The sequence below is a fragment of the Fukomys damarensis genome, unplaced genomic scaffold (genome assembly GCF_012274545.1).
Source record: "Fukomys damarensis isolate Sample0158 unplaced genomic scaffold, DMR_v1.0_HiC HiC_scaffold_10, whole genome shotgun sequence".
NCBI lineage: Eukaryota > Metazoa > Chordata > Mammalia > Rodentia > Bathyergidae > Fukomys > Fukomys damarensis.
Genome location: NW_022900922.1, coordinates 14,029,618 through 14,048,955, shown reverse-complemented (window position 1 = coordinate 14,048,955; position 19,338 = coordinate 14,029,618). Strand labels below are relative to the sequence as shown.

The window sequence follows — 19,338 nt, the reverse complement described above, 5'->3', positions numbered from 1 at the left end:
ATATATATATATATATATATATACACACACACACACACACACACACACACACACACATATATATACACACCTCTCAAAGCTCCACAGCTAAAGAACAATAGCTACAACAAACATAATTAGAAGATAAGAAAAAGACATGGATAAATATTTACCTGATATATCATAATATAGTGAAGGCAAATATGGTCAAGCAAAGCTATTCAAAATTATTAACTAATAGGAAAAAGCAAAGTGAGATGTTACTGTTTACTTCTCAGAATGGCTAAAATAAAAAAACATAATAAGAATAACAAAATGCTGCCAATGATAGGGAGAAATTTGACCTCTTGTGCATTTTTCTTAAGGAATTAAAACTATATAACCACTCTAAAAAAACATTTGACAGTTTCTTAAAAAGACAACTGTGAAACAAAAAGATACCATATGGATCCAGCAATGTCATTTCTGAACAATTATTCCAGTGAAGTAAAGAGTTATGTTTACACAAAAACCTACAGATGAATGTCCATGGCAGCTTTATCATTAAATGTCCCAAATGATAAACAATCCTGACAGGTGGGTGAGTTGTTAAGCAGACTCGATACTTCTGGGCCATGGGTCACTCAGCAATGTAGTGGAACAGAGTACTGGCCATACAATAACCTGGATCGAGCTCCCGCGTTATGCTGAGTGAAGATAGCTAATCCAAAAATATTAAGTTCTGCATGATTTCACTTATATACATTCTTGCAATGACAAGATTCAAGAAATGAGGACAGAGAGTGGCTAATGGGCTGAGAAGGGGGAGGAGCAGAGAAGACACCTGTGCGCATCAAATGGCAACAGGGGAGATCTTTGTAGTGGTGGAAATGTTCTGTCCTTAGTGCACCAACTTCAATCTCCAGGTTCTGACAGTTTTGTATGTTGTTGCCATTGGAGAAAACAAATACAGGGTACATGAGTTTACTCTGTATTATTTCTTTCCATTAGCAAATCTACAATCAGCTAAAAATTTTAATTAAGAAAAATCTCCATAGTTAGTGGAAGGCTTGAATGTAATGACTATAATGTATTCATGGATGATTCTTATCTCTGATCCTAACTTCTTTCATATCAAATTAGGATTGCACCCCCCGCAGCCCCCGCAATGCATAGAGAAAAAAATCTAGAACTATTCAACATTTTTGAATATAGGATACACAGTCCAACTGGTCATTCATAGCAAAGTTGCAAATATTAGCAGTGAAAAGTTTTACTTTTTTTCCAAAAACATAACTAATAAAAATGGTAATAAAAAGCCCAAATGACATATGGTTGGGCAGAGTAGGCCAAATGGGAGGTTGAGGAAATGGAGAGGAGAAGGGCTACAGGAGGCTGGCCTTAGTTTTTTGCACTGAGGCTGGCCTTAGTTTTCTTATGCTTTTTTCCTTGTCTTTCAGAGCAGAAGACTGCACTTGGCTTGCATTAAATCTAAGACTGTTGCAAAATTAAGCCCACCTCAATTTATGCTCCTCAGTCTACAATCATCTTGAGGCCCCTTGTCAAATCATTTATGGATAAATCTAGAACATGGAAGCCTGTGTTCTATCATTCTGAACTCTCTTCAAAGAGGCTTCTTACAAACATCATTTTCTATCCAAACAATTTTCTTTAAGATCCTCTAAGAACTTGCTGTTGGGCTGGGGATTTAGCTCAGTGGTTCTGGCGCCTGCCTCACAAGCACAAGGGCCCAAGTTCGATCCCCAGTACCAAAACAAACAAACAAACAAAAAAACAAAACTTGCTGTCCTTTCTTTCCACAAACATCACGGTATCTTTCTTTTACAAAGTCCTCCCTGCAGCAACATAAATTCCAACTATGCAGCTTCTGTAAAAAAATCTAAAAGTGACCCATTGGAACAGTACAAAATATAAAAGGCATATAATGCATTAAATTGCCCCCTATTTTTTTGGTACTGGGGATCAAACTCGGGACCTTGCACTTGTGAGGCAGGTGGCAGAACCACTGAGCTAAATCCCCAGCCCCTAATTTGCCCTTACTTTTACTGAATAATCCCCTCCTCCCGATTAACACATATGTGATTATTTTTGCATTACTGGTCCTTTTTCATTTAAAAATCGTGAAGGAGACCATCTGTTTTCTTCATGAGTTTGCAGACAGCTAATGTAGCCTTCCATATACAGAACACTGTAAAACCTGTGGTGGGGAGTGAGAGGAATATTTCCAAAGTGCCAAGAAAAGAGTAGAGTTTCCTATATGCATATGATTATATATCCAATAATGAACCCATACATCTAGGTACCAAGGAGCAGTAACTACATACAAAGCCTGGGCAAGGCCTTTGCTCTCAGTGAAGCAGAACAGAAGTCAGTGTTGGATATATGCTCAGAGTAACAAGGTCAAGCAAGCCATAGAGATGACCCTAGAATTTAATTGGATGAGTTTTAACATAGAGCCTCAGATCCCCTTCTAGAAGAGTGACCTTCTCCTTCCAGATGCTGCGTGTCTGCCCAGGAAACAGCCTGCATCTCACATATGTAAGTCACACAGCAAAGGGTTTCGAAATAGTATAAATAAAGGCTTCTTATTTCTTGCCTTCCTTTGTTTAGGATAAATTAGCTTCATCTCCAGCACTTCCCTCAAAGCTGGGTATCTCCTCTCTGTGTCTGCCACGACTCAATCTAGGCTCTGCCCTCCTTCCTCTCTGTCATCCCAAGCCTGTATGACTCACGGCCATCCATCAACCCCAGCCAGATGCAAAGCCTCACTCCTATTGACCTTGAAGAGTCAGCAGCTCCCGACAGCTGGGAAGCAGGTGGGCACGTCTGGCTCTGTCCCACAGCCCATGGCCAGTTCTACGATTCTGCACTTTTTAAATGCTTTCAAGGCTCAGCAAAATGGAACAGGATCCCAAGTAAAATTATGTACCACAGCGTAATGAATAGCTCAAACCAGTGCTATTTGAGAAACTCGGTACACTGAAGTTCCTCAAAAGCATCTTCTTTGTAGAATATTTCTGCATAATAGCTCATCACCACACCTCAAGTGTCAAACCTTTCCCTGGGGATGTACGTGAGAGCTTTTTCATCCATCAGCAAAACAGAATTAATGGGGCCAAGCTCATAATTTCATTTCTCACATAAAGCTGTGTGCACACACAGACCTGGAAATCCCGTGGCACGACGTTCCTGAGGCAGAGAAGAGGGGACTGGCCTAGTCAGAGGGCACAGCCACAAGCCATAAAGCTGAGGAAGGCTCCAAATCCTAGCTACCACATGGCCATGATGGTAGCACAGGGATGCTGGGCATCTTCTCTGAAACCCTAGGCTATTTGATCCACAGAAATGTGGCAATAAAGGTCTGTCTGTGTTCTGGTAATCCCTGGAAGCAGATGGTAAAGGGAATGGATTTCTTTTATTAGGAGTCTTTTGATTTCAATGACAAAAACTCTGCTCAAAATGACAAACACAAAACAAGGAATTCACTGGTGCATCAGCTGAAAGGTATGACTGGGCCCAGCTGGCTGGCAGCAGGGGTGGTGTAGTAGGGGTCATTTTCAGTGCCCCTTGGCCCCGCCTTCCTCTATCTGATGCATCCTGAGGCCAATTTTTGGCTTTTGGTGATGAGAGCTGCACCAGCATTAGGTTTGTATCCCACGCTGCTGAGGCTGTGTGAGAGAGACTCCCCTTCTCTGCAGGCCTCCCACGCACCACAGTTCCCAGGCTCACTCTGGCCCACAGAAGCAGTGGGTGTCTGGGATGGGAAGCACTGTCTATTGCTGTGGCCCTGCTGGACTGTCTCACTCACCTGTCTATCAGTTGCCTGGCTGTGGCCTAACCTAAGTCTCACTACTATGAAATGAGACATGAGGCAGCCTTGCCCCACATATTCCCACCACTTGGCTGAGTTTGTTGACTTTTTAGCTCTCTGGGCTCCTCACTCAGCTTTAATACCTGTTTCTTTACTCGTAACTAAGACTCATTGCTAGTTTCTCTTCATTTCTGTTTCTTTAGGACAGTTCAAGACTTGGTTCTTTGTCCTGCCCAGCCTGTACTTGTCAGTCCCAGGACCTACAGCTCCCCAGATGTGGCTCTGCTGTGGTGAAGGACACATCTCTCTCACTACTGCCCACCACCACCACATGCACCTGCACCTCAGTGTCGGTTGGCTCAGGCTGCTATAACAAAGTAGGACAGAATAAGGTGCTCACACACACCAGCAGTTCATTTCCCAGCTCTGGAGGCTAGACGTGAGGTTTGGGCACCAGCATGGCCGGGTTCTGAGGAGGGGCCTCCTCTGGGTCACAGTTGGTCAATTTCTCAGTGTCCTCATGTGGCAGAAATGTCATCAATCAGTGGGGGATCTTTTGTTCAATTCAGACGGAAGTCACAATAGCAAAATGTAGCACTGCTGATGTTAATGACTCTGGGACCCGAGTACCCTGAGCTCCCACAGCCCCAGCAACCACAGCCCCAGCAACCCAGTGGTTCTGCCACCCCTGACAGCTCCTCAGCAGTTGAGATCCATGGCCCATTGGCAGCTTTCTGGAGCTCTTCTAGTAGCCTCCACTGCCTCTCTGGGGTTCTCTACTGGTCTCTGCCACTTATTTCTGGACCCCTTTGGGGCTGGCCACCCTCCACTGACCAAGGACAGCGAGAAGCTGCTTATGTAAGACAGCAGTGGGCCGTGCATGTGCAGTTTGTACATTCGCAGACTTGCTTGAGGACTTTCCCAGTAATGGAGGACAGGGTCAGTGGCTTACATTTGGATGTTTCCCCAAAGCCTCTTCTCTTAGAGATAGGCTTATGGAATGTGTTTGGATCATGGGGCACTACTGCTGGCTCATGTTAGGAGGTAGGATCTGGTAGGAAGAGGCCAGTCGCTGGGGTGTGATCTAGAAAGGTGCCATCTCCCTGCCTAGTTCTGCCCTGTACTCTCTGTTTTCCAGATACCATGAGGTAAGTAGCTTTCCTCCACAAGACCCTTCCACCATGCCTTCCTCCCTTGGAGTTGGCCTACTTTGGATGGGCAGGTCAAAGGTTCAAGCCTGCTGTGGCCCGGGCAGTTTCTCCTGCAACAGTGAGAGTGGGAAGGGCATTGCTGTCCCTCAACCCAGCCGAGCCCATGCCGGCATGACCACCTGGAGGTGGTGGGAGACTCTGGACTCAGTGCCCTGGGTCACCCTGGAGTACAGGTAGTGTGGAAGGGTGTAAGAGGTGTCAGTAGGTTTCTGGCCCCTTCTGGCCATCAGAAGGAGGAAGGAGAGGGAGCTTTTGGGGATCCTGTGCTATGGTTTGGAATTGAAGTGTCCTCCCAAACTCTGGTCCTAAAGGCTTGTTTTCCAGCTGATGGGCTTCTGCGGAAATGATGGGCTTAAGAGGACTCTAACGTCCTCCAGTGGATTAATGTATTGATGATATCTCAATTTGATACATTACTGAAAGTGAATCTCGTAGTGTGACCTGAAGAATTTACCTTTTGCCTTTCCCTTTCCCTGACTTTGCAGCATCCTCTGCTACACGCTTCCACTGTGTTGTCTCTGCCTCACCATAGGCCTAAATGAAGTCAGCTAATCATAGACAGAAGCCCCTGAAACTGCGAGCCAGAGCATACCTTTCCTCTTTAAGCTGTATATGGTGGGTATTTTGTTACAGTGACAAAACACGGACTAACAATGAAGTATTCACCACTTGAAAGCTCAGTCCAATGAAGAAATGATTTGGGGTGAGTTCCATGGATGCTAATCTGTCAGGGGTCCATGATGAAGTTCAGAATCCATGCCTGTGCAGACCCATCCAGGAGGGACCAAGAGGCCATCCCTGGGGCCAGGCACACAGAGAGGGCTGTCCCAAGGCTTGGGGCTAGGAATGACCATCCTTTCCAGACAGGCCCCTGCAGTCACACTAGATACTTGTACCAAGGCTGGTGAAGGCACACTCAGTAGCTGGGAATTCCTGACTCTTCAGGTGTGCTTGAGTGGGTGGGGACATGGGCAAGGCTTTGGGACATAATGGAAAGCATTTAGGGCTTGGAACAAGGCCAGACCTGGGTTAATAACCTGGCTCAGCTATTCACTAGTTCTGTGATCATGGGCAAGTTATCTGACTTTCCTGTGTTTCCTTTTTTCTGATTTGTCAATTGAGAAAAATGAAACTCTGTAGAGCGGGTGTAAGAGCAGGGATGAACCTATTAGAGGAAGTGAGCAGGTGTTCAGTAAGTACAGAAAGAAGGACTGCCACTGCTACTGCTACCACTTCTGCCTTGCTCCTGCTGTCTGCAAGTTCATTATCATTAGTAACAGATCGAGGGCCCAACATACCCTGGAGCCCTAGGATTCCTCATAAGAAAACTTCATAACTTGTATCTCAGCTGAAACTGAAACCAGGCATCACAAATACACTGAACTATTAGCCATAGGTATAGTCAGTCACCTTGTAAACGTACCCAAGTAAGTTCTGGAATAACCTAACTGCAAGTTGAAATATGTGAATCCTCGCCTGCATAACTTTAAATGGAGGCCAACAGTTAATTTTAAGACTTCATTTTTCTCTCAGCCTATGAGACAAGATGAACAGCTTGTTTCAAATTTAAGAGAGAGGAAAAAAAAAAGCTTTGTGAGAAACTCAGTGCTTTGCATAAAATACCTTTAAAACAGAACATCCAGCAAAATCTATCTTGAAAATCTTTCAAAATCAGCGCGAACTTAAGAACTGCTCTCTCTGACTTCCCTAACCCAGTCAGTCACTTTGTTCCCACCTGTTTGTCATCACTAGCAAAGCATGAATAAAGACCCAGGTGGTGACAGGTAATGCTTTCTGCAGCCAAAGCAAGGAAACTGGAGAGATGGGGAATGGAATGGTGGAATGTTTAGTTGAATAATAAGATGAGAATTGATGGAGGAAGTGAAAATTTCTTGTTTTCAGTAAACTACACATTCCCATAAGAGTGGGATGCTGAAGGCTTGAACTGGCCACCATTTGGTAAAATAATGGAGAAGCTCTATATTTTAAGAAGTATAATGAGAAAAGAGCATTTGGTTCATAGAAAGAACAGGTTCTCCTATAGCAAGTTGACCAGGTGGCATGAGAAGCAGGTCATAAATGAAGTCAGGAAGAGGACTAGAAACATCTGGATGAGGGTAGCTAGGTGCCCAAGGTCTGCACCACTTTCATAAGGAACTCTTAGGACTGTTTAGTCTCATGCTGAGCTGTCCAGGACTGGACCGGTGGGTACAATCAGGGACTGCGGCTTTAGTGACATCGCAAAGAGCAGTCTCAGCACAATGGGGTACAGATCTCTCTAGCAGAAATGTAAGCAGTGGATTGCCTCACTTCCATGGAAAACAGAGAAGATGAATGGCTCTATGGGGCAGAGCCACCCATGAAACAAACCGAAGAAGGGGTTAGAAAGTAACACTGTAAGACTCACAAGAATTCACTGAGCTAGCTGGAATATTTTATCGTATGTTTTGTTATTAGATAAACCACAAAATAGTGGAATTTAGCCATCTTATTATTCCACAAAGTCAGCTGTGATGCTCAAAAATTAGAACTGGGGGCTAGGGATTTACCTCAGTGGTTCTGCCGCCTGCTTCACAAGCACAAGGACCTGAGTTCTATCCCTGATACCAAGAAAGAAAAAAAAAATAGAACTGGGGCTCTCTGAATGGTTGGGGTATGAAAATAAACCATGCTGGAAGGAAAATTCATGCCTATGGGTGTTTGTGGAATGCTGGCTGCAGACTGCTGTCACATGATGTATAAACATGTCATTTCACTGGGTAAAGTGACTGTGCTCTGCCATTTCAAAAAGGACTTCAGGAAGGTTGTAAGGACCCATAAAACAGTCTGGACATACTGTATTAGAAGTTGAATGAGAGAAGACACAAATACAGGGAATGGGAACACACTGGGGTAAGGAGTAAGGATGAATGGTTCCCCTCCATTTGACCCTGGGGGTTTGTGACTTGCTTGAGGAAAATAAGATGAGACAGGATGATGCTGTGGAGCTTCTGAGGCAGATCAGAAAAAAGAAAAAATAGTGTACTTTCCCCTTTATTCACACTTGTGCTGGGGCCCGAGGCTCCCACACTGTAGGAAGCCCAAACCGCCATGTAGCATACCTGGACCCCACCTGGATAGGTCCCTTGACCACCTGAGAAGGGATGGAGCATCCTTCTTGTCCCCAGCTTGGACTCTGCAATGCCAGCCCCCCAGCCCCACCTCATGACTGAGACCTCACAGCTTTCCCTCAACCTAGCCCTGTCCAATTTCTGACCTACGGCAGTCTTGTGATGTGATTAATGGTGTACGGTCATTTTGACACTACAGTCTGTAGCGGTTGGTCTTGTCACAGGAATTTAGGAAAAGGAAAAGAATTTCTGGTCAGGGTGATTGGAGCAACATCATAGCAGAGCTGCCGCCTAAGTGGGGTCTTACTCAGCAGCTATGTACGGGACGTGAGTGGGGAGAGGGAGAGCGAGTCTGTGAAGGGCACAGCCAGGGAAGGGTGTGGAGGAGAAGCCTGTCTGTGCTGGATGGAACCCCTGTCTGTGAGAGGTGGGCTGGAAAGTGTCCTGGCCACAGGGGCTCCTTACACTCAAATCATCCCGATAACGGAGAACAGGAGTGGCCTGGGGCACCTCAAGGGCCTGTATGTGAGCCATGTGGCTGGGGTCCACCCTGCCAGAGGGCATCACAGGGCATTCCTATCATCAGAGCTCCTCCCGGACAGTGTCCCCTGGGCAGGGGCTCTCCTTGCTCTGGCTCTGCAGGCTTCCTAGAAGGATGACACACTGAGAGCTGTGTTTTAGGACAGCGAAACAAGAACTACATGTGGAAAGAGAACAGCTAACAGGATAGCTAGGAGGCTAAGGCGATGAGGCAGGCAGCCCCCCACCCCTGAGGCACAGATCTAGCGACAGGGACAAGCAGGTTCCAAGACAGGCTAATGGGGGAATGGCCCAGCGCTGCTTCCCAGGTGGATGGAGGGCTGCTTCACATTTTCTCCAGTATTAAAATGGTTTTGTTACAATCCAGGACTCCCTGGAGATCTACACACCTCAAGGTTAGATTCAGAGACCTGAAATAGACACCACAGGACTGCAAAGCGAGGGAGCAGAATGGACCAGGGAGAGGGGGCACATGAGAGGGAAAGCAGGCAACCTCTGACAATCCAGCTTGGAGACAGCCGTTCGCTGTGGCAAATGTGCTCATGAGGAAGAGTCTCTTAGGTGGCTCCTTTAGAATGATGGAACAATGGATAAATAATTAAGCAGAATAGCTTTTACTAACTGATTGCTTCTTTGTAGCCGAATGAAAAGAAGGTAATTAGAATAGCTACATGTAAACTCGCCAGTAAGCACCAGAAATCATTAGTATTTCAAATTAAAAAATACAAAGGCAAGCTTAAAATAACTAGCATGAGTTTCCTAGAGTGCTTACAAGAGCTCAGATGATTTTCTTGCCATTCCCTTTCCTGGTACCCATTGCTCCATTGTCCCAAATTCCACCCACGGATGGTTTAAGCAGATGGCCTAGGGATTTCCAACACTGAGGCCTTCCAGAGGACAGCAGACCTTCCAAAGACTGAATTATACGCCAAAAACTGTTTCTCAGATGGAACTGAAAATGTTCAGCTTAGCTCTTTAAGAGAGGCACAGTAAAGAGTTGACATCCTTACATGTCCCCACAGACCCTGATGTGCCTTCCGACCCAAGATACACCCCGGCCCAAGTACGTACCCATGACAGAGATAAACTGCACTATTCACTGATGGGAAGAATGAGTTGAGGCAGAATCAGAAATTTGTGATAATGAATAAAGAAACCTAAATCCCGCTCTGGAACTCCCTATGACTAAGTAAACCACATAAACTGACAGTTTAGACTCAAATGTATCACCTGAGAAGGCTGGCTGAGTTTTGGAAGTGAGGAGGCTAAAAAACAAGACACCAAACGCTTTATGGGATTAAGATGCATGCCTTCAATACAGTCTACACAAAGGTTTCTCTATCCCCTGTAACACCCTTTCCAACTCATGCGGGATGTGTTCAGCTTGCACCAAGTCTTCCTGTACTAGAAAGACTGATTCTCTAGCTCAGAACAAGGGACAAGAATAAACCTATTATGCTGAGGATCAAGTTTAAAATGTTCTGTGCTTTCCTTTCCCACACAAGTAAGAGTCTGCAAGAATGCCAAGCTCCTTATTTACAATGATTGCACTTTCCAGAAGTGACTTTCAGAGCTTTAAAATGCTCCTCAAAGTTGTTTTCTCCTACATAAATTTTAAAGACAAGCTGATTCTTTACTCTCTGGGTGTATAGACATGCATATCTCTTTAGATATGCATGGGAGCTGTTCTGTTGAGGCATATATTTCAAAACTGCTTTGCTTTTATTGCAAAAGGTCCTCCTTTTTCGGAAGATGAAGAGGCACTTCCTGTGGCCTCCCAGCACCAGCTCAGGTGGGTGCTCTGGTCTGGTAAGTTTCCCTGGGGTGGCCATGCTCTCAGTCACCGTAAGCAGCTGTTAGCACTCTCAGGGTGGGAATAAGGCTTCTCCACAGAGCAGCCATGCCAGCTCAGGTGTGCGCATGCCTACTATATCTAAGCCCTGCCCTAGGTGCTCTGTGCATGCTAGCTGGTTCTGGTCTATGAAATAGGTCCTGTTACATTGCCCCAATTTATAAATGAGAAAAGACAGGCTGAGGTCCCCAGAGTTACATGGTGGAGGAGAAGTGTGAACTTTGGAAGCCTGGAGCATGAGGCTGTGTTTTAATCACAATGCCACACTGCCTGCCCCAGAAGGATGCACATTTTATGCTCAAATAAATCTTTCCAAAGGAGAAACAAGAGGAATAGGTTTCCTACCTTCACACTGGACTCTGAGACATAAAAGGCACACTGGAATGTGCCAGAGTTCTGCAAAATGTAAATGTATTATAGAAAGAGGATTAGGGTTCAGATGCAATAACACAACATAGCTGGTAAACCAGAAACAAGATCTGAAACGGAAGCCCTGCCCAGCCTTGGGTAGCTCAGGATAGCCTGAATCAGGGCTCCTTGTGGTCCTACTGACATCATGTCATGCCACACAAACCATTAAGAACCCTTTAATACTTAGCAAACTGTTACTCCCATCTTCTCAACCTCCCTTAAAATAATGCATGGGCTGGGGACATAGATCAATAATAAAACATCTGCCTAGCATGCATGAGACCCTGGGTTCTATCTCCAGCACCACAAAACAATGCAGAGAAATAATGGCCTACCCCATCACTGTTTGCTTGAAGAAATTAATGACCAGTTCAAATAGTCAGGAAAAAAGTGAACAGATATGGTCTACAAGTTCCAAATATTCCCTTTGTGTAGACCCTTATGTGTGTGCTTCTGTGCAGGATGGGGTCTTTTATACACACCCAGATGGAGGAAGAGAAGTGACAGAGAGGGGACAGATGTGACAGACAGAAGCAATCACAGCACATCACATGGCAGGACCAGGCTTGTCCAGTACCTTTCCTAGGTGTCTTTTTTTATAGGAGAGGCCTGGACCAGCATCCAATCCCTAATTTGCAGTCAATCCCATTTCAGAGGCAGGGCTGGTGACAGGGAGCCATCACTCAGGGAGCCAGGCTCAGCCACCTACAGCCTCAGGTCCAAATTTCCATATGGGAAGGGAGAGGGGCCTCATCACACAGCAAAACAGGTTAGCGTGGATTTGGGGTTCTTACTTGTAGTTTTTCTCCCAGAATTTCACTGGCCTGGCATAGGATGTGATGAAGATGACGCTCCCAAGGAATGGGCTCAGCGGGGTGGAGAAGACCGCAGTGGCGACTGTCTGGAAGAAGAGCATGGCAGAGTCTGGGAGCAGGGGTCAAGGCAAAAGAATTGTCATTACTATATCTTAAAATATCATTTCAGATTTTGACTGCTTCTCATCAAAGCCATTTTCTCCCCACAGACAGGAGGACAAACAACCTCTCTAGGTACAGAGTTGGAAATAGAAAACATTCAGCAGCATTCTGCTAAGTCTTGTTTTGTCATTCTGTAAACCAGATGATTCTTATAAAAATCCTTGCAGTCTCAGGCTCAGGCACGTCAAACATTTAACATCTAAGAACTAAAAACAACAATTTCCTTTAACTAAAGTGTCATCCCCTGGAGGGAAAAAACACACACACTGTGATACATTCACTGTAAAACTAAGTCACTTTATAAATAAGTAAAACTAAATGATGCTTTTAAAAAATAAACAGTAACATTGTTTGGGAACAAAGCACCTCTGCATTTCAAATAATCTTTTCCCCACTGTTTGAAGCATTTTGTGCATGTGTGTGTGTGCACCTGCGTGTTTGTGTGTATGTTATATACTGAACACCAAAGGCTCAGTGCAAGCCTGGCTCATGGGCAGAAAACACATACAAATGAAGTCAGAGTTCTGCGGATCTCATCACCTCTCCAGAGCTCTTCCTCAAGTTTCTCCTTTCCTGGCATGCCTTGGCCTCACACACCCTGGCTGATTCAGGACTGGTGAGGCCTGGACTGGAAGAGCTGGGCTCAGAGCACAGGGTCAGGAGAGGCTGGACTAGCTGGATCTGACACACATATGTCCTTCTGTGTTCTGCGGGGGGACCAGGTCACCTACTGCAGTCCTGCTCTGACTCCTGAAGGGTTACTTTCCCTCCTGAAAGGCAGTGACTGACTCTCTCGGTAGTGCGTAAATGAGTCTCCCTGCTTGAGCCAGAGTTTAGAGTTCCAGCAAATAGGAAAAGGCAATGCTTGGAACAGGGAGACCACAGCTCACTGCTGTGCTGAAACCTTGGCTTCCATTCACCTCCCTCCTTCTCCACCCCAAACATCTTTAGAAGCAAAATGATACCTCATCCTTCATTAATGGCCCATTTTAGTGTTGAATTGTTTGGTGTCAAAGAGTTCTCTATTATGGTGGAATTTTCTTATTTTGAGGTAAGTGTAAATAGAGAATGGTATGTTACTGACAGCTAAAATACGTACATTTGAGACAGAACTACTCAGAAATTTTCAGCCTTCAACAGAAGAAAACTGCAGGTACTCATATGATAACATTTTCTGTCCCTTGTTCTGAAGAATAGGAAATGGCATGAACACCATGGAGACTGCATGGAACCAAGGTACCTGAGAAGGTAGAGTCTGGTCAGATGCCCTTCCTTCCTTCGGGAAGTGCTAGGAAGGACAGGAGGAAAGCTTCCTGTGGAGCCAGAGGATCTTGGGGTGGTGCTGGGCGCAGATGATACTGGAGGGGTAAGCACTGCTCTCCCTTTTTTTCCTAAAAATTCCCAAGATAATACTGTACATTTTTTAAATACCCCAAATAATTATCCAGAAGTTAGGAAGGGAGGAAACTAGTAGTAGTCCATACAAAGCTAAGTATGATAAGGAAGACATTGTCAGAGGAAAAGACAGGAGTGAGCAGGTGGCCTCTCAAGGTGTCTCACTGGGGGACACCGATTCAGACACAGCAGGGTCAGGACACAGAGGAGAGACAGTGGAAGCACAGGTATGGCAGTGCCAGAGGGGTTCCTGAGAGCAGTGGGCACATGAAGCCCTCTCTAGAAGGGCTTCATAGAAAGGGCCAAGAGGCTAGCCTTCTAGGCAGGTGGTGACTCCTTTAAAAGTGGATATAAAATGAAAACATCAACATCAATAATAAAAGATTAAAAAGAGCATTAGAAGCTCAAAAGACTGTATTAAGTGGAAAGCAGCCTTCCCACCATGTGAGGTTAGCAGGGATAATGTGGTGAGGTCTGTCTAATTATTGGAAGACAATGGTCTTGCATGGTCTCTACACATATTAAAAGGGTGAGCATTCTCATCTTTCCCTGGAGGTTATATGCTCAGAAGCCAACAGAGGCACAGAGGGAGAAAACATGCCAGTACTGGAAAAAGCAATTTACCTACCAGTGCCCTGCTGGTCTGAGAGCTAATTCAATTCCAAAATGAAGCAAATTAGTCAGTTCTCAATGCTGGTGTGGAATCCACAGTTTCTTAATAGAGTGATAAAGTAATTAACATTTCTGAATTACTTCAGATCCAGGGTTGACATTTAGGAACCTGAAAGTTTCTAAAGTTTCATCTGGTCAGTATATATACCCAGTTCTGCAACTACTTATCTCATTATATTCCAAGCAGAATGATGGTGAACTCTAGCTAGCAAATATACCTTTGCAACTAAGCAAGAATGGGCAAATGTCTATGGATGAGGAGGAAGGTAAGGCCCATAAGCACCAAAGCAAAGGCAGTGGTTCTGTGTGTGTCTTTGTGTGTGTAGGGTGGGGCTCTGAAGGCCCCTATGTTAGTAGGATGGAGGAAGAGGATGCTACTAACAAGGCTGGCTTTAGGGATGAAGCATGAGGAGTATTGGAATATTCTAAAACAGATCCAACAAATGCACAATAAAACCTACATCTCTGATGTTTTAATTTCTCAAAAGAATGCACCTATGCATCAGGAATAGCCTCTGATTAACTGCACATGGTGTACAAGGTAAAGCTAATGCCGCTTTTGTCCTTACAGGAGCTCTCAAATGGAGAGCACACGTGCTTATATAGGAACCTCACCCACAGAAGGGGCAGACAACAGAAAATCACAGTGCCCACAACAGAGTTAGCTCAGCTGTGGGGCCACCACAGCCCACTAAGGTGCCAACATGGACAGGAAGCTCAATTGGAAGTCAGAGTTTCATGTTTTAAATTCTTTCTGAAACCCCTCAATTGCACATGTATATTACTGTAGTAATTTTCATTTAATAAAATGGAAAAACTTGAAATTCTGGACAAGAAAACCTTAAAAATACAATAGGAATAAAAACCACCTCAATCTTTCACCTCCCCTGTCTCTGTTTAAAGAAGCCTGTGTAAGGAAACTAAATGTCTAGCATTATAAAAAATGAGTGAAGTTAGAAGGAAAAGTTGTTCTGAGAGCTCATGCTTTTGCAAATATTTTTTCCCTTAGTGTTTCTGCCAAATAGCCTTAAAATACTTCAGAATTATCAATGCAAGTCTAACAATAGAAACACAGAACAATGTGAGGCCAACTCTTGATTTACTTAAAAAAAAAGTTTTTTAAACAAGTGGTCCTGGAAGAGAGCACTTTGAAAAAATCTAGAATATATTATGACTCAATGATTCTTCCAAGTATGTTTCCACCCTTGAAATGTAAGGTCAGTCCCTAAGATTCCTTACGAATTATCTTAACAAGCTTTATGTAAATTTCACGTAAAAGGAGCTCCACACACTCTTACAAGAAGCCAGCAGTACCCAGAGTAGATGGAGCAGTCAGTAGCACCCAGAATGCATGACCAGAGCTTAGAACTGTGGTTCACACTCACCAGTGGGTGTAAGAAAAACCAAGCAGCCTTCTGAAGGTGCAGGTCCCAGAATCCACTCATGAAATTTGATTTGAAAGATGGCCAGACCAAGAATCTATCATTTAACAAATTCTTCCACATATTCTAGAGTCTGCAAGCCATAGGGTCCCTTAGCCACAACTTGGAAACAGAACTAGAAAGCATGAATTCAGTGGAATCGGAAATGCTTAAGGGCACATTTTAGGATGCAGTAAGAAATTTTCTACTAATCTCTCTCTTCAAAAATATTTTTAACCAATGTCTCTTTCTATCTCTCCACTGGGGAACACATGTGAACGTAAATTCAGCTATGTCAAAGTGGTATTTGGAAGAGTCATCTGAAGTTTGCTTTGAAGTGAATCAAAATGAATTCTCAACATGGAAACACAAAAACTATACCAAGCCTTCTTGGCTAATAGCAACCACAAAATAAAGCCATAATTTCTTTTTTCAGTCTCCACAAACATTTGAGTAATTCTATTTGCAACTAATTCTATGTTTCTAGTATTAATGAAATATACGTATTATATAAAACTATAATGTATCATAATAAATATAATATATTGAATGTATGACCCTATCCAGAGTGATAATTACAAATCTAATTGTACTATTTTGTACAAATCAAACCAATTATTTAAGTAGTTACTTTCCATTTAAAAGACCAGCTTTCTTAATGAAAATCTGGACATGGGAAATGGAAGAATCAGAAAAAATAAAAGTAATTCCCAAATAAGCACTCAAAAGCAGCAAAAGTTCAAAATTATGAAACATCTTTTAAGGCTAAGTGGCCTAAAGGGAATCCAAAGTACCTCCTCATGTGTCCATTAAGACATCATTGTAGATATTTAAAAATCTTTTCATTGCCAGGATTCACTGAAAAGCTTACATCCATAAAACATGAATCTGAGCATGGGCTGAACACAGAAGTAGAAAGGATATGAGGAATTGCAAAGAGCTGAGCAAACACGTGGAACGAAGACCCCCAAGCCATCTGCCACGGAGCCACGTAGGCCAGGACAAACTGTAACTTGTGCAGCAGGTCCCCGAGCTAAAAGCAAAAGAGAAGAGACGCATCAGAGAAGACGTCGACGAGCCACGTAACAGTGTCAACCATTTAAAGGACACAGTGTGTCACAGTCAGGAAGGGACCAGGCAACAGCTGCTGTTGGCCTTCTTCCCTTACCTTCCTTTGTCCTGAAGGCAATGCAGGTATTAATGATTTCCACCACAGGAAGAAGCTGATCAGAAGAAACTGTGTGACTAATCTCAACCCAGAGATTATGGTTATTTATCATTTCAACTATGGATGTGTTGATCTCTGCCTTTCTCAGAGGACAGTCAGCTTTGTCTGCTCTCCTTTATATGGGATCTTTTATAGGGAGATTAATGGAGAGACCTATCAAGCTCGACATTCTGGTGCATTAATTTCATCTATTCAGCTGCTCTTGCCAAACAAAACAGCACCATACCTTTGCACTGTAAGTTGTTTAAAGTACTTCAGAAAGCTGAGAAGCCAAGAAGTCAGGAAGCTGCTGCATTGACCAGACTAGTAAGCCCGAGAAGAGAGTGAGTTCTGGAGAAGGGTGGAAAGTGAAGAGGAGGCTTCATACTGGCTAAGGATGAGCACATGTTGATGCCATGCTGGTGGGTCTGGCTGGAGATTCAGACTATGAATCTGTGAAGCAGGGCAGGGAAGGGGAGCACCTGGCTGTGGACCACAGCTTCATGTTAGTGATGGATGAACCCCAGATGTACCACTCCGTTGCTGCCACTGCTAGTTACAGCCAGTGCCCTACTGGGGTGTTCCAAAAATACTCACTCTTCTTATCCACACTGGCACTATGCTTACTCCTAGACTGGCTAGCATTCAAGAGAGTAAACCAAGGCCATGGATGGGGAAGGAAATTAAAACAGAATTGTAAATTAGGCTCCCTAGGTACTATACAGAACATCAGAAGGCTGTCATGTAGAGAGGACATGGCTGGGAAACAGGGCCACTAAGGAAACATTCAAAGAAAGGTAACTCATGCCTCTAGTGAAAAGCCAACACGGTGATCTTGGAGTCTAGACAAAGTGAAACTGATCTGTTTCATGAAAATGTCATAAGGCAAAATGAGGTTAAGTTAAAATCCTCTCCAAACTTCCCCCTCACTTTTCCTGCATCACTTTTCTATGATTCTGAATCTAAAGAAAAATTGTAAAGTAGAATTAAACATTTTGGATAGGCTACTGAACATGAGCCAAGGATGACAGGTCTCCTAAGGTCATAAGAGACACACAAAGCCCTTGGGAAGTCAAGGTGTCTGTTCATGCACAGGACCCTGGGCTAAACGTGTCTACCAGGGACACTAACCACAGATAACAGGTGAGATTTCTGTGGAAGCTGAAGGATTGTATGCACAGAGAATTGAAGGTGGGCAGTGAATATGCAGGGAGGATGGAAAAAAGGATTCAGAAAGGAAAAGAAAAAAGTAAGAGGAAGAAGGGTGATGAAGGCAGCTGCATTCTGGGAGAAAGAAGCAGTGCTGGCTACTTGCACACAGCTTCCCACTGTCATTGCTCTTGCTCACTTGAGCCAACCACAGAGGGCTGATCCCAGTGTGCTCTTAGTAATCCCAGAGCAGTCCCTCTGGCATGAGTCCTAGTGCTGGTGAGCCTCCTGGATCTACTGGATGGGTCTCCACAGCACCCAGAGAGAACAGCATCCTACTCTGCCGTGCCAGTGAGAGGTCCCATGTCTCAGTTCCCACAAATCATGGCTCCCTCACCTCACTTTGTACAGTCAGAGGTGATGCACATGGACTGAGAGTGGGAAAGCTCCCTTGCAGACTTAGTCCTTGTCTCCCTTCTGCAAGAACACAGGATTTCCATTACAAGCGTTGCCTTTCCTCCCTACCATTAGTCCAGCTAGAGAGGGATATAAAATCACACCAAGTAGACCTTCAAATGCATGGCTTCCAGGTACCACAAGAGCAGAGGTCCTGAGAAGTCACAGAGGCTCCACTGTCTATTATGGCTAACGGCCCTCCATCAGACAAAAATGCCTCTGGATTGGGCCTTTGCCTTCATGAGATGTCTCAAGAGCAGAGCCCTGCCACCTCACTGTTAAGGGTTCTGGGTTTACTGATTAACAATGAATCTTGTGACTCCTGCCAAGGTGAGAATAACAAGCATGGGCAAGAGTTCCTTATGTGACACACAGCCCCGAGATACCGCAGGAATGAACCTCAGGTTATGAAAGGTAACTATGGCAGCTTCAGGGTGTGGCTGTGCCCTGGGAGACTTCAAAACCACCTTGACCAGAGCTGCACAGGCACAGTGCTGCAGTCAGAGAGGTGGCCCCAGGGATGGCCTCATTTGCAAGTTCACGAGTACTCTTACAAGTACAACTTGGCTGCATTCTGAGTAAATGAATCTATTACAATTTTTTTTTGCTTAGCTCAGCAACTTGTATTTATGCATAAGCAAAATCAGTAATCAGGCAACTAAGCATTCCAAACACTACCACTCATGCTCTAATTGCAGCCAAGGCCCAGGTATCTGCAGTGTCTCCCCTCATCTCTCCCTAGGGCTGGTTTTTCTGGTGAATCTTGTAAAAAAATAAAACAGGCTTTGTCAAAGATTTTCTATATGAGGCTCAGGAAATAGATGGAGTTGTTCTCTATCACTGGAGAAGGCAGTGCTGTATTTCTGATTCCTGTACAACACAGCAACCTAAAGCTCCTTCTTGAAAGCCGCCAGGGAAAGGATGCCTGGTGGAGGAGTCAGAGCTAGTCTGGCACAGTGTTCCTGGCTGTAGGACATATGCCTATTGTACATCTCAGTTCTGTTTCTGCTCATGCATTTCTGTGTCTGTAAAATAGAGATGATTGATTGTCCTTCCTCCCAGGGTAGCCTGGGGACTTCAGGCTTCATTTTTTTTTTTTTTTTTTTTTTTTTTTTTTTTTTTTCAGGTATTGATCCTGGGTCTCTCT

The 19,338-nt window shown here is 44.4% G+C and overlaps 1 protein-coding gene across 1 annotated transcript in view; it reads right to left on the bottom strand.

The window, feature by feature from the left end:
• Positions 1 to 19,338, bottom strand: part of Pcnx2 (pecanex 2) — a 205,321-nt gene that overhangs the window by 55,680 nt on the left and 130,303 nt on the right. The window contains exons 23-24 of the mRNA XM_010622007.3: positions 16,304 to 16,412; positions 11,709 to 11,838 (exon numbers count right to left, since the gene is read on the bottom strand). Of these exons, the coding sequence (XP_010620309.1) occupies positions 11,709 to 11,838; positions 16,304 to 16,412 (239 nt within the window). The remainder of the gene's footprint in view (positions 1 to 11,708; positions 11,839 to 16,303; positions 16,413 to 19,338) is intronic.